The sequence below is a fragment of the Ailuropoda melanoleuca genome, chromosome 9, assembly GCF_002007445.2.
Source record: "Ailuropoda melanoleuca isolate Jingjing chromosome 9, ASM200744v2, whole genome shotgun sequence".
Lineage (NCBI taxonomy): Eukaryota > Metazoa > Chordata > Mammalia > Carnivora > Ursidae > Ailuropoda > Ailuropoda melanoleuca.
This window is the reverse complement of record NC_048226.1, coordinates 101,919,818-101,934,716: the sequence shown is the minus strand read 5'-3', so window position 1 is coordinate 101,934,716 and position 14,899 is coordinate 101,919,818. Positions and strand designations below refer to the sequence as shown.

Here is a 14,899-nt window from a genome sequence, read left to right as displayed (position 1 = left end):
GCCTGTGCCCAGCCTCCCACGGGGTTGGGGCAGAAACCTGGAAATCTGGGCAGTGAGGCAGTGGGACTGAGACCTTGCCCAGCCTGCAGCCTTTGTCTTGTGACCTCGATGTCTCGACTTCAGGGTGGAGCCTTGGTTTGGCCTCCCCAGCTGGGGCCTCACTCCCCTCACTCAGGATTCCCAGGAATGGGCTCAGGCCTGGGGCCACCGGCACCCACTCATCGGCCGCCGTCCTCCAGAGCGGAGACCCACAGGCTTCCCAGCCATGGGCCCTGTTTCTAGAATGGCCGCCGGCCCTGCACTGTGATTAAGCCTGTAATTGACCTGCAATTGATAGTACACGTGGGTTTAAGATCATGCTAATTGGTTCATTTCCCAGAACACTTCTAAAAAGAAAATGAATTTCCCCGTAATATTTTGCAGTGGGTGAAATGACCCTCGTGGAAATCGATCCAGGTTCTAGAATGAGCTGTAGAGAGGGTGGGCCTGGGGTAGGGTTCGCACCCTCGCCTCCCCCGCCCCTCTCACTTTCCTGACTTGAGCTCAATCCTGGCCACATGCCAGGCACCCAGGGAGGAAGCTTTCGTTTTGCTCCTGTGATTGATGAGGAAATCTGGCCCCGAGGTGAACAGTCTTGCCCAGGGTTACCTCTCTGGCCAGTGGAGGAGCTGTCCCCTGCAAAGTGGCATTCAAGAGAAGGGTGGCCTTGGAGCCAATGGGCACAGATGCCAGTCCCAGCCACCCCTCTCTCTCGGAGGCTCTGAGGTCAGGGACCCCCTTGAGTGTCCACAACCTTTACTGTCAGGTGGGTGTTGTGGCCTGGCCTCAGGGATGCTGCCAAGTATGATGGTGGTGTGTGACTTGCCCCCAGCATTGCTCCAGGCATGTGGCCCGTGAATAATGTGGCCACGGCCCTCACAAGCATCACTGCTACTTTGTTGGCAAATGGAGATAAGACAATTGGGCAACGTGGAGGATGCAAGGCATGCTTAAGCGGGATACCCCAAATTCTCTTGGTCCAAATTTCTACTTACCCTGTTCACTAGCTTCTTGAAGCCACTCAGTCTTTCCATGGCAGTGGGACTGGCATCCATCCACCATCCACCCATCCTCCATCCATCCCTCCATCCATGTATCTACCCATCCACCCATCCATCCACTATTTATCCATCCATCTATCGTCTGTCCACCGTCTACCACACATCCACTATCCATCCATCTGCCATCCATCCACCATCAGTCTGTCGTCCATCCATCCATCTATCCATCCATGTATCTACCCATCCATCCATCTGTCCATCTACCCATCCATCCATCCACCCACCCATCTATCCATTTATCCATCTATCCATCTACCCATCCATTCATCTTCCTGTCCATCTATCCATCCACCCATCCATCCATCAATTTATCACCTATCCACCCATCTGCCATCCATCCATCCACTACCTATCCATCCACTATTTATCCATCCACCCATCCACCATTTATCCACCCATCCACCATTTATCCACCCATCCATCCATTCATCCACCTATGCATCCACCCATCATCCATCCACCATCCATCCAGCCACCCACCCATCCACCCATCCATCCACCATCCATCCGCCCACCCATCCATCCACCCACCCATTCACCATCCATCCATCCATCAATCTACCCATCCATTCATCTTCCTGTCCATCCATCCATCCATCCATCCATTCATCTTCCTGTCCATCCATCCATCCATCCATCAGTTCATCCACCTGTCCACCAATCTACCATCCGTCTATCCACCCATCCACTATCTATCCGTCTACCATTTATCCACCCCATCCATCCATTCACCCATCCACTGTCCATCCATCCACCTATACATCCACTTATACATCCATCCACCATTCATCCATCCATCCACCCACCATCCATCCACCATCTCTCTATCCATCTGTCCATCTACTACCCACCCCACTCCTTCAGGATTAATTGAGCAGCAGCTGTGTGCTGGCTTGTGCCAGGGGCTGGGTGTACAGAGAGGGAAAGATACCATCCTTCAGTCAAGGATCCCCAAAGCAAGTACGGGGAATAAGTGGTATCTACAGGACTGACAGGCCTGTAGGAGGTGTGGACGGTGTTGGCAACGCTGCCCTGCACTTGACTGCAGTCCTGCAGGGGCCAGCCTTGGGATACCCAGGGAGCTTGGGGTTTGGCCTTGGGATCAGGAAAGAATATTCAGATCCCAGCCCTGTCTCTGACTTGGCGGGGAGGGGTGACCCAGGCTTGTTCCTGGTTCTTGGCTTTCACTCAGCACTCCTGATGGCTGTGCCCTTCATCACTGCACCTAATGGCTACCCTCTTGTTTCCACAGAGTGACTTACTGGATGTAAATCAGATCATCAAGGACTTGGCCTCCATGGTGTCAGAGCAAGGAGATGCCATTGGTGGGTACCTGTGCTACCCTCTGAACCACCTGCCCCACAGCCACATGCCCTTTCCCCCAGGTATAGGCAGGGCTGCCTCTCAGATGAGCAAGAGCGAGGGCGGTTCTGGAGGTCTGAGCCTCTGCTGCCCTCCCTCTCCATGCCCCCAGGTCCCCCCAGACCCTCAGGAAGGCCAGGGTTGGGGAGGCTCATGCAAGAGGGTGGCCCACCCATGGCTCATTGAAGAGTCTGGGCCTCCATGCCTCCCCCCCGGGCCTTCCTCCCACCCAAGGACTCCCCAGGGTGAGGACAAACTGTCTTGGTTGGGGGAGGGGTCAAGACTGCAGCGGGTGACACAGCAGAGAACACTGGACGTGTGGAGCCCAGAGCCACCTTTTAGCGGCATGTCTCAGGAAATGGGTGTGGTGGGGGCAGGACTGTACCAGGCTGAGCCCATTTCCCTGGTTTCTGTGTTCCCTCCACATGAGGACCTCAGCCCCACCCAGCCTGGCCTTTCCACCCCAGGTGGCCACGTGGTTCTTCCTGCTACTGCCCCGAGTACCTGGGAGCCCTGAGTGGGTGGTGTAGGAACCATGGTTCTTGGGCCCAGAAACGTGGGGCTGACTCCCAGTACCAGACACCGGCCAGTACGGTCAGCTTCTAGCCAGCCTCTGCTCCCCCTTCCTAGGTTCTGAGGTCCGTGTGCGTCCTGCTTCCCGCAGGGCAGCCTGGCCATCCCCCTGGCTGTGCTGCACCCCCAGGAGAAGAAGGAATGGGGTGGGGCGGCTGCTATCTCCCGGGGCTGCTGTCCAGCACGCTTGCCTTTCGCTCGTTCTCAGAGCCGGGGCCGCGTGCAGGGCTGTGCTCAGAGGCTGTGCATTGGGCTGCCCCAGCACGCTCTCACGCTGCCTTCCATAGGCCCCTGCCTGGGCTGCACGTCCTCCTGCCTCGTGCCCCTGCCGGCCTCGGCGCAGCTGCTGCAGCCACTCCCACCTCTGGCTGGCTGTCTCCGGGTGTGGCGTGCGGAGTGTTCTGTCCACTCCAGATGTCACCCAGATGGCCACTCAGTCCCAGTGACAGACTGGTCGGGAGGGGCCGTCTCTAGGAGCAGAGGGGAAGAGGGGCAGGCAAGGCTGACTCGCCACCGTGGTCAGGGCCTGTGGACCTGGGGGCACCTGGAGTGGGGCACCGGGGGCCGAGAGCAGCTGAGACCTCAGGACCCACCATGTGCTGCTGTGGGTGATCTGACCGTGATGGATGATGGGCAGGGGCCTGTGTGCCCCTCTGCAGGGACAGTGGAGGCCGTGAGACTGGCAGTGCTCGGCTGGGCCCGGCCCCGGCCCGTCCGCTCCCCAGCTGGCCGCCGGCCTCTGCCTGCTCCTTCAGCCTCTGGTGCCTTTCCAGGGTCCGGCAGCAGCAAGGCAACGTGCCGGCAGAGCTCCAGCCCAGAGCCAGCCGTGGCGGCCCTGCTGCCTGGGCTGGGCTGTGCACCCCTGCGGCAGGGCCCCCACTCCCGCACCAAGACGCGCAAGCCCAACTTCAGCCCCCAGGAGACGGAGGTGCTGGTGCAGAGGGTGACACGCCACTACCCGCTGCTGTTTGGGGCGCTGCGGGGCACGCCGTCCCGGAAGCACCGCGTGTGGAACAAGATCCTGCAGGCGGTGAACGCGCTGGGCTACTGCCGGAGGGACCTGGGTGACCTCAAGCACAAGTGGCGGGACCTGCGTGGGGCGGTGCGCAAGAAACTGGCGGAGCGCCCGCGGGCCCCCGGCCTCATCCTCACCCCTGTCGAGTGCATGGTGGCCGAGACCTTTTCAGCCCCAGCCCCCCTAGGCGAGGGCCAGGCTGCCGAGCCCCTGCCAAGTAAGTGGGCCCCCCAGGCCTGCCCCTGTTCTGGGGTTCCAGTGAAGAAGGGCCCCAGGGACCAGGACCCTCGGGGCAGCTGGAGGCCTATAGGTCTGACCACGCACGTAGTACCTCTCTGCTTCTAGATGGGAAACTGAGCCTGGAGTCAGGGAGGGGCCTGCCTGCCTGGGGAACAGAGGAGCTTGGGCTCAGAGTCAGGCTTATTTTGGCCCCAAGCTGGGAGCCCTTCTGGGGGTCCCCCCACCATGATGTAGCCCAGCCAAGGGCCTCCAGAGGCTCAGGGAGCAGAGGACAAGGGGTCACACTCCCCTCCCTGTCCCCACCCGGTGCCACTCTCCTGGTGTGGAGGAGGGGGACCACCCCTGACCCCTTCCTGTGCTCTCATTATGGGGGCCCTTCTCCCTGGGGTCACTCAGCCCCCAGGCCAGACCAGGGCAGCGTCCAGTGGCTCTCAGCTTCCTAGGGCATACTGACCCCCCACACTCTGAGCCCATGCGCCCCCCTGTAGGGCCCCCCTTTGCTGGAAGTGTCTGCGCCTGGTGAGGAAGGCATAGGGTGCTTGGTGGTCTTCCCTGCCGCACACGGCCGTCTCTGGCCTCCAGGGTGGTGCTGGCTCGGACTCCCGGTGCCGCCTCCTTCTACGCCGCCTCCTGCCGCTCGTCCTCCTCAAGACACCTCTGATCGTCCTGGTCTGGCCGCACCCAACGGCTGCACACACCCCTCACGGCCAAGATGGACTCTTCGCTTTGGGGAGCTGCTGGACGCCCCTCAGGGATGAAGCCTGGAGCAGGACCAGCTCCCTCTTGAAGGCCACAGAGCGGACCATGGGACTCAGCCTGCACACGAACACCCCAGCGGAGGGCCACAGCGCGGCTTCTGGTGGGCCCGGGGAAGATGTGTGCCGGCGTGCTGCTGTTCCCTGGGTGCTGGCCTTGGTCGTGGGCATGGGAGACGGCCTGGGACGGGGCCAGCCTGGCAGGCCAGGGGAGGCCGCCACACTCTGCTACAGGCAGAGCCAGACCCAGACCCACCCCACGCGTCCCCAGCCCTGGAGCAGGGCAGGAATTTGGCAGCTGTGTTTTTCCTGAAGGTCGTCGGTGCTTGGCTTAGCAAACTGGTTTTGGTGGGGTCCAGTCCAGCACAGATGTCCCGGCCTGCCCTGCTGGCCAGGAACCCCCTTCCTAGACCCTGCAGCCCTGGGTTCGCCTCTGTCAGGGCAGCCAGCTGACTGGTCCCATAGTGCTGTGAGCTCCTCCTGGGGGTGCCCATCCTGGGACGGTGCTGATTGTCAGTGAGTGACTGAGCGAGGGGGTGGCCCGGGGCCGGACCTCCCTGGCAGGGCTGAGCTTTGGGTCAGGGAGGCGGCTACCAAACCGAATTTGGGGTAGGAGGCGATAGCAGGGACTCCGAGGAGGTCCCACCAGCCCCTGCATCTGGGTTGGCGCTGGCCTAGGGCCTGGGCAGGGTCGGGCCTGCAGGGGCCTTTCACGGCCAGCCGCGGGGGCTGAGGGTAGTCAGTTGGCAGTGTGGTGGGGTCTCCGTGGGGGGCTGAGTAGGCAGCTCTCTGGCTGTGCCGTGGGGTGCATCCCCTGCTCTCTCTGAGTGTTTGGGGAAGTAACGCTGAAGGCGGTTTTCTTCGGTCCCCGGAGGCCTGGCCCGGAGTCTGGATGCCTCGTAGTGTCCAGAGCACAGGCCCGGCAGGACCAGCTGCCGCCGAGCAGCCCCTGCACCTGCAGATCTGCCCCCGGCCAACCCAGGGTCTTCAGGAGGGAGCAGAAGTTGTGTTCGGGGCTGACGAAGTGTCCGCGTGCTGCAGGCCACGTGGTGGGGCGCCGCACACCTGCCCGGCAGCCCCTCGGGGAGGGAGCTGGCTGTGGGGGGCGGGTCTGCTCTGACCACGTCCCAGGGCAGAACTGGGTCTGACCTGGGGCGTGCCCTGCCGGCTGAGCGTGTTGGTTCTGGGTCTGAGGTGGGCTTTGGGATCGCTTGTGTCCCCAGGCAGTCCCCTGCCATCAGAGCTGGGCCCACAGTGTCCCCAGGGCCAGTGCTCGGTGCAGACCAGAGTGGGGCTTTGTCGGAGTCTGAGAGCAGGGTGCCGGCGCAGCCCAGGCTCTGTGCGGTGGCTGGACGGAGGTGAGAACCAGCTAGGAGCGTGGCCCCCAGTGCCTGGCTCCGGCCCAGACCCTGCCGTCTGCCTGTGCACGGGGGCAGCTGCTCCTGCCCTGTGCGTCCCTGTCTCCCCTCCACAGGAACAGGGTGCGGCTGCTGCCACCCACGGCCTAGGGGTGCGAGGTTCGCAGGGCTGTGACAGGAGCAGGGGCCTGGGTGGACCCTGGGGGTCAGCGCTGCACATGGGAGAGAAGCAAGGGTGCCCCAGCATGAGAAGGGGTGAAGCCATCCTGCCTCTCCTCCCAGTGGGGCTCCTCGTGGAGGGGCTGGCTGCGCGTGGTGGGGAGGGAACCCAGAGAGGACAATACCTCAGAGCCATCTGCTGGTCAGAGGGCACGCCGTGCTCTGGTGGCGCCTGCGTTCATCTGGGCCTTCTCTGCCGCGGGCCGTGGGGCTGCCGCCCCGCTCAGCTCCGGGGCGCCCAAGCATGTCATGCTGCAGGGGGGATGGAGAATTTGAATGGGACTATTTCTGCCCCTGAAACCCTGTGAGCTTGGAGTCCCGTGGCCTCTTCCTGAAGGTGGTGCTGTGTTCGTAGCAGCTGGCAGGAACAGCAGCAGGAACAGCAGCTGGGCTGCGCAGAGAGCGCCTCTTGCTGTGGTCACTCGCTCACCTCATCTAGCGTTCCCAGGATCTCTGGTGGTGGAAGAGGACACAGTGTAGACGTGTCCTTCACCTGGATTTAAACCCAGTTCCTACTGGGGGCGAATGTCACAGTCTTAACTCACCATCGCTCTGCATGTCCCTGCAGCCTGGCCTTGGGTTCCGAGTGGGGTGGTTATGAATTTCGTGCACGTTTTCACGATGCTGCCTTTTTACTGCTGGCATCGCGGCGTGGAATGCTCTGGTTTCCTGGGGCTGCTCTGGGCCTCGTGCCGCCGGTGGGACTGGTTAGGGCTGTGTTGACACCCCTACCAGGCCTGTGCGTGAGGCCCCACTTTGAAGTCCGAGCCGTTCGGCCACTGTCTGGAGACCACGGGCCGGCGCGCACTGTGGCCCGACCACCTGCACCTTTGTTCCCAGACCCAGTCAGGGGTCCTCGCAGCGGCTCTGCGGGACCTGCAGAGACAGGGCCTCGGCCCCTTTGAGGCAGAGGTCATGGGCAGGAGCGGGAGGACTGTCCAAGGGTGCAGAGAAGTCACAGAGCCAGGCTTTTGTCTGGGCTGGCCTCTACCCTTTCCTGAGTGGGCTGCCCCTGCCCCCAGGGGCACCTCCTGACAGCTCTGGTGACCGGTGCCCATGCTAGCCATGGGGCGCAGCGCCCCATCCCTGTGGCCTCTGCCTCTCTGGAGGCTGGAGTCCTCCCCTGGCCTCCAGTGAAACCAGCATTTGGGCCTTAGTGACCACGAGGGGGGCAGCGACCATTCACTCCCCACATGTCTGAGCCTGGGCTCCCTGGGGCCCGCCCTCAGGGTGTCCTCAGGGTCACACTCTGTAATTCCTTCTATTGTCTTGATTTGCAGATAGTATTGAAGCCAGCCTTGAGGCTGTGTCCTCGCACACACAGGCGGCCAGCGAGCTCCTGGCTGGAGCCAGCCGGCACCAAGTAAGTCGGTATGAGGGCACAGCCCGGCTGGCCCGCGGCCCCCTCCGTCCCGTCTCCCTGGGAGGCTCAGGCCCTGCCCTGTACTTGGGAGGGGCACGCCCGCAGGGTCTTCTCTGAGCCAGGGGGGACTGGTGTGGGGGAGGGGAAAGGTAGGCCCGCGGGGTCTGCTCCGCCGCCTGCTGTCTGCACCCCTGCTGAGGCGGACGGCCAGGGCCTTTGCCCAGCTGGCTTAGTGGAAGCTCGAGGGAGGGAATTGGCCCACACGGGGCATCTCACTGCCATGGTTGCCCAGGAGCACACTTGCGAGGCTGCCTCTCCAGAAAGCTCTGTGGCTTCTCTTTTGCCCAGAAGGGCAAGCTGGTTCTGGTGGTGTGTGTCCCCTTTCTCTGACCCCCCTGCTCCTGCACCAGCTGCCCAGGCACCTGTGTGGCTCGGGGCTGCCTCTGGCCTGGCCCTGGTCTGGAGCTGGGATGGGCCCTTCCTTCTTGGAGCCATCAGAACTTGGCTTGGGACAAGTTGGCTGGCTCAGAGGGAGCGAGAGCAAATATCAGGCCTTTATTTGCTTGTGATGGGGCTTAGAGCAGCCCTGGGGACTGACGGCTGGGCCTCCGTGCCGACCCGCCACTGCCGTGTGAGCACTGATCTGGCCAGGCGGGCTTTGGCCTTGGTCCAGCTGGGGCGGGGGGCTGGGCAGCCATCCTCCACTCACTCCTCACTCACTCACTGGCCCACTGCTCCGTGCTGGGTTCTGACATACGGACATGGACACTATAGAGCCGGCCTCTCTGCGAGTGGGCATCCCCGGGGGAGGGGGGGTGGATGGTCCAGGCCAGTGAGAGGAGGGCCCTGGGCCGGTGGGGTGGGGAGAGTGTCCTGGGAGAGCGCACGCTCCGGCTTGAAGGCCAAGTAGTGGTTGTCCTGGTGGAGAGGACGGTGTGCTCGGAGGCCAAAGGAGGAGCCACGCAGGCAAGCTCAGGACAGCGCAGGCTGGAGTGTGAGCACTGTGTGGGGGCTGTGGTGGGCGGGAGCAGGGCAGAGCGCTCCAGGGACAGGGAGGCAGACGATGCTGTCATTCCCTGGGGTCTCTGGGAAGTCAAAGCTGTGTTGGCTTCCCCTCTTCTCCATGAACGGCCCTCAGAATGAGAAGTCGCAGTGACAGGGTCGGCTGCACACAAGAGCGGGTGAATGCTGCACTGGGAGAAGAAGCAGGCTACACCAAGGTCTTGTCTGCAGGATGGGAGCAGAGGCAGGCTGATGCCAACTTGGTGCCCACTGCCAGGCCCACGGCCCCTGCCACCATGCCGCACACTGAGGGCAGCCGGGCCTCCACCTGGGACCTCTCCACCAGGCTTGGTCCTTCCCGAGCCTCCCGGAGTGGAAGGTACAGGTTGCAAATGACCAGCAAGGCCGACTTGCCCGAAGCTCAGGATCCGGCCTCTCTCTGATGGGAACTCTTCCAAGTGGCGGGGTCTGCCTGGCGCCCTCACTAGCAGCCGCATCTTGAGAGGGAAGCAACACGCCAGCAGGTGGCTGCCTCCATGAATACCCGGGGCCACCGGATCGGAAGGACCGGCAGATGCGGGGACCGCAGAAGGCAGATGTGACAGGAGGAGGAGCAGCAGGAGGCGGCGGCGGCGGCACGGGTGGCCACCTGTGTCCATGGACACCTCATCAGGCTCAGACCCCCTACCCTGTGCCATCCCCAGGGAGCTCGTTGGACCCTGCCCTCTGGGGTGACACTGTCCCTGTCCCATTTCCATCACAAAGCCGGGATCCCTACGCCATGGGTGGGGTGAGTGAGGCTCGGGCCCGGGAGGTCCAGCCCACAGTTGCTGCCACGCAGGAGTGTCCTCCCACTCATCTCCACCGGCATGTTGGCAAGTGCCCCGCAAGACACGGCACGGCACAGGCCCATGTTTCGGGTCCAGGTTTTCCCTGGGAAGTTGGCCAGTGGACCCCCCGCCCCAGACAAGAGGGAAGGTTAGACAGCCCTACAGCCAGACATTGGGGACTGGAGGTCCAGAGAAGAGAAGGGTTTCCCAAAGCCACACAGTTCTCAAGAAGCAGAGCTGGTTTTGGAGCCTAGGCTCTAGGATTTCATGTCCAGGGCTTTTCTTGCTGCCCTGGGGAAACTCTGGTGCACCCTCTCAGACTCCTGGAACATCCACTTGCTGGAGGAGTGGACCCAGAGATTGATGGATGGGTGCCTGGATGGATGGAAGGATTGATGGATGTGTGGAGGGAGGGAGGGATGGATGGATGGATGGATGATGGATGGACGGACGGACAGACAAGAAGCAGAGGTAAATAGATGGGTGGATGGAGGATGGATGGATGGATCAGGGATGGAGGGATGGTGGGTGGATGGATGGGCGGACGGAGGTGTGGGTAAATGGATGGGTGGATGGGAGGATGGATGGATGGATCAGGGATGGAGGGATGGTGGGTGGATGGATGGGCGGACGGAGGTGTGGGTAAATGGATGGGTGGATGGAGGATGGATGGATGGATCAGGGATGGAGGGATGGTGGGTGGATGGATGGGCGGACGGAGGTGTGGGTAAATGGATGGGTGGATGGAGGATGGATGGATGGATCAGGGATGGAGGGATGGTGGGTGGATGGATGGGCGGACGGAGGTGTGGGTAAATGGATGGGTGGATGGAGGATGGATGGATGGATCAGGGATGGAGGGATGGTGGGTGGATGGATGGGCGGACGGAGGTGTGGGTAAATGGATGGGTGGATGGAGGATGGATGGATGGATCAGGGATGGAGGGATGGTGGGTGGATGGATGGGCGGACGGAGGTGTGGGTAAATGGATGGGTGGATGGAGGATGGATGGATGGATCAGGGATGGAGGGATGGTGGGTGGATGGATGGGCGGACGGAGGTGTGGGTAAATGGATGGGTGGATGGAGGATGGATGGATGGATCAGGGATGGAGGGATGGTGGGTGGATGGATGGGCGGACGAAGGTGTGGGTAAATGTGGAGGATGGATGGATGGATCAGGGATGGAGGGATGGTGGGTGGATGGATGGGCGGACGGAGGTGTGGGTAAATGGATGGGTGGATGGATGGATAGATGAATATAAAGAAGGAGGATGAAAGGAAGGAAGAAGATAAACGGATGTTGGATGAAGTAATTGATGGGCAGATAGATGAGTGGTGGTATTGTGGATGAACAGAAGGACAAACAGGATGGTGGATAGACAGCGGCCAGCTGGGTGGATGTCAGGACAAATGACAGCATGGGGGCTGGGCACCAAGGCTTTGCAGTTGCCATGCTGAGGTTTGGACCTCAGTGTTACTGGAGAAACACTCACCCTGTGAGTCCTAGTTTCCTCGTATGGGTGCTGCTGCCTACCACAGAAGGGCATTGGGAGACCTAAGTAGCTCTGTGTGCAGAGGGCCCCCCGTCGGTCACCTCTCCGTCCCTCTGACGTATTGCCCCAGTCGCGGCTGCTGGAGGCTGACATTGCCTGTCTCCCTCCACCAGCGGACGAGGAAGATGAGGCCCCCAGCTGCCTGTGGCTACCCCTGCGGACCCTGGATGGGCCGAGCCTGCCTGAACCTGACCCCTTGGATCTACGAGGAGCTATCCCTGCATCCGCCTCCTCGCCCTCCCCACCAGCCTCCCCAGCCTCGGTGCCCCCTGCGGCTGCGTTCCCAGGGGCCCTTGGGCCCTCCCCACCCTCCACTGTGCCACCCCCACCCCCTGGGCGGCCCGCGGGGGAGGCCTCCGAGTTTGAGCAGCGGCTGCTGGACTCCCATCGGCGACAGGGTGCGCTGCTGTCGCACTGGTCCCGGCAGCAGAGTGCTCTGATGGCCCAGCAGAACGTGCTGCTGGAGAGCCTGGTGACGCAGAGCCAGCGGCTGGCCGATGGCATGGAGGCCCTCACCCGGACCCTCGAGAAGCTGGTGGGGGCCGGCCCGGTGCGGGGAACCTCGCCTCCGGTCGTGGATGGCACCCCTGCCGGCGGAGCGGCCTGTGGGCCCGGCAGAGGCTCGCGGGGCAGCCCCCAGGGCCCCCACCCGGGCCTGGAGGTCTTCTCAGGGATGATCCTGAAGGTGGAGGAGGAGGTCTAGGGTCTGGCCCCCGGAGGGCTGCACACAGCATTGTCTCCGGCCCTTCCGGGAGGTGGGCTGGGGGACAGCGGGACGGAGTTGGGGCCTCGACGGAGCCGGCGAGGACAAAGACACCCTCATGGGCGTTGTCTGTGGTGCTCAACGTGCAGGGAAAGGCCCTGGGGCCGGTCCGTGGGTCCTGAGCAGCAGTCTACTCAGGGACGTCATGGCTGCAGGAGGCAGAGGGGCGCTGGCAGAGCCCAGCCCCCACTCCCATCCCGCGCTCTCACCCGCTGCGGAGTGCCTTGGAGGACAGTGCCGGCACCTCCCTGCGGCTGCGGGGCATAGCTCCCTGGACCTGGAGTGCCCCCGCGAAGCCGCCGCCTCCTCCTCCTGATGTGTGGGCTTTGTGGCCTGGGATCCAGCACTTTCCTCGATTCTGCCAAGGGAACCGCGTCTTGTGGGCCTGCAGTCATTTCTGCCCGGTTTTACATCTGTGGGGTGATGGACACATGGACGCGTCTGGGTGACTCAGTACTGTATGGGGGGGATGCCATTTTGTACCTACTGATATCCTTGCAAAAAAATATTTTTCTCATATGAGCATAAAATAACGAAAAAAAGACAGTAACAGTAATGATGCTCACCGACAAACGAGGCGGAGCCCAGTCCCGTTCTCCCAGACGGGCTGCCCAGCCCCCGCAGGGAGCCCTGCACACTTGCTGGGTGTTCCGATCTGCTCCATCTGTGAGCTCCCGTGCCCCTCGTGGGGTTCCTCAGGGAGCTTGTCGCCCCCGGCCCTCTCACACAGCTGCAGCCACGCAGCTCGGGAGGCTGTTGGGGCCAGCGGGAGAGGGCAGGGCTCCCTGAACCCCAGGGCCTCACTGGTCAAGACTAGTGTCGCAGGCACATTGGGCGGACCCTCTTCTGGTTTTCCATGTTTAGCATGGACCAGCAGCATGTCAGTCACTTTGTCTACGGAAGAGAGCCTGAACTCTTCAGCCGTTCATCCAGCTGCTCCCTGCGACCTGGCCCGACTGCCTTCCCAGCCTCCTCTCCCTCTGTGCGGGCAAATGGTGCCATTTGCTGTCCATGGCAGCCTGACTCAGACGGCCCTGCCCTGGGAAGCCTGCCTTCTACTCTAAAACCTCAGGTCCGTCTCCATGCCAGCTCTTACGCCTTGTTAATCTTCATGGTGGGTGGAGGGGATAGACTGTTCCTGGTCACTAAGGATGCCCTGTCTTTGGCATTCACCTCCCTGCTGGCTATGAACACTGCTTCCTTGTGATACAGGCTGACGCTTCTCCAGTCTCAGACTGAGCACTGACCCAGCGACTCGCTGATCCCTGACCTGGGTGACACTCTGAGCCCTGACCCCAGTCACACTCTGAGCCCTGATCCCAGTCACACTCTGGACCCTGACCCTGGTCACACTCTGAGCCCTGACCCTGGTCACACTCTGAGCCCTGACCCTGGTCACACCTGTGGATCCTGACCCTAGTCACACTCTGAGCCCTGACCCTGGTCACACTCTGGACCCTGACCCTGGTCACACTCTGAGCCCTGACCCCGGTCACACTCTGGACCCTGACCCTAGTCACACTCTGAGCCCTGACCCTCGTCACACTCTGGACCCTGACCCCGGTCACACTCTGGACCCTAACCCTGGTCACACTCTGAGTCCTGACCCCGGTCACACTGTGGACCCTGACCCCGGTCATACTGTGGACCCTGACCCTGGTCACACTGTGGACCCTGACCCTGGTCACACTCTTGAGCCCTGACCCCGGTCACACTGTGGACCCTGACCCTGGTCATACTCTGAGCTCTGACCCTGGTCACACTCTGGACCCTGACCCTGGTCACACTGTGGATCCTGACCCTAGTCACACTCTGAGCCCTGACCCTGGTCACACTCTGGACCCTGACCCTGGTCACACTCTGAGCCCTGACCCCGGTCACACTCTGGACCCTGACCCTAGTCACACTCTGAGCCCTGACCCTCGTCACACTCTGGACCCTGACCCCGGTCACACTCTGGACCCTAACCCTGGTCACACTCTGAGTCCTGACCCCGGTCACACTGTGGACCCTGACCCCGGTCATACTGTGGACCCTGACCCTGGTCACACTGTGGACCCTGACCCTGGTCACACTCTTGAGCCCTGACCCCGGTCACACTGTGGACCCTGACCCTGGTCATACTCTGAGCTCTGACCCTGGTCACACTCTGGACCCTGACCCTGGTCACACTGTGGATCCTGACCCTAGTCACACTCTGAGCCTTGACCCTGGTCACACTCTGGACCCTGACCACAGTCACACTCTGAGCTCTGACCCTGGTCACACTGTGGACCCTGACCCCGGTCACACTCTGAGCCTTCATCCTAGTTATACTCTGGGCCCTGGCCCTGGTCACCTAGAGCCCTGACCCGTCATTTTCATCATACGTGTCATGAGCGTCCTGTGGCCCTGGCTCTGTACTAGGGGCGGAAGGTGCATGAGTGACCGAGGCAGACCAGGAGCCTCTCCTCCCAGAGCTCACGGTCGGCTGTAGGAACAACACTAAGCGAGTGAATGCAGGCGGGGTGGATGTTTTCGGTGTGTAAGCTGAAACTCGATTTGGCCCTATCTGACAGAAAACCCAGATGGCATGTTTTGGAGAAAACAGGCTTGATGACTTCGAAGCTCTCTGAGCTTGGCGATCTAGCACGGCCTGCGGTCCCTGCTCCGCCACGTGCTCATGGTCCAGAATGGCTGCAGGACTCCTGCCACTGCGCCCATGCTCCAGTGGTGGGAGGGAGAGGAGGGATTAAGAAGGTGCGTCCACTCCTTTCAGGATTC

The 14,899-nt window shown here is 62.0% G+C and overlaps 1 protein-coding gene across 22 annotated transcripts in view; it reads left to right on the top strand.

Moving 5' to 3' along the window:
• Nucleotides 1–12,682, top strand: part of TSNARE1 (t-SNARE domain containing 1) — a 102,784-nt gene extending 90,102 nt beyond the window's left edge. For 14 of the 22 annotated variants that reach the window (XM_034668690.1, XM_034668688.1, XM_011227901.3 and 11 more), the window contains 3 exons: nt 2,353–2,425; nt 3,809–4,267; nt 11,487–12,682. In XM_034668690.1, coding sequence (XP_034524581.1) covers nt 2,353–2,425; nt 3,809–4,267; nt 11,487–12,076 — 1,122 coding nt within the window. In that variant the 3' untranslated portion in view covers nt 12,077–12,682. Of the gene's footprint in view, nt 1–2,352; nt 2,426–3,808; nt 4,268–4,872; nt 5,150–7,902; nt 7,986–9,123; nt 9,143–9,218; nt 9,966–11,486 lie in introns of those variants that run through there. The other 8 variants (XR_004627955.1, XR_004627954.1, XR_004627956.1 and 5 more) reach the window with 8 other exon arrangements.
• The last annotated feature ends 2,217 nt before the right edge of the window (nt 12,683–14,899 follow it).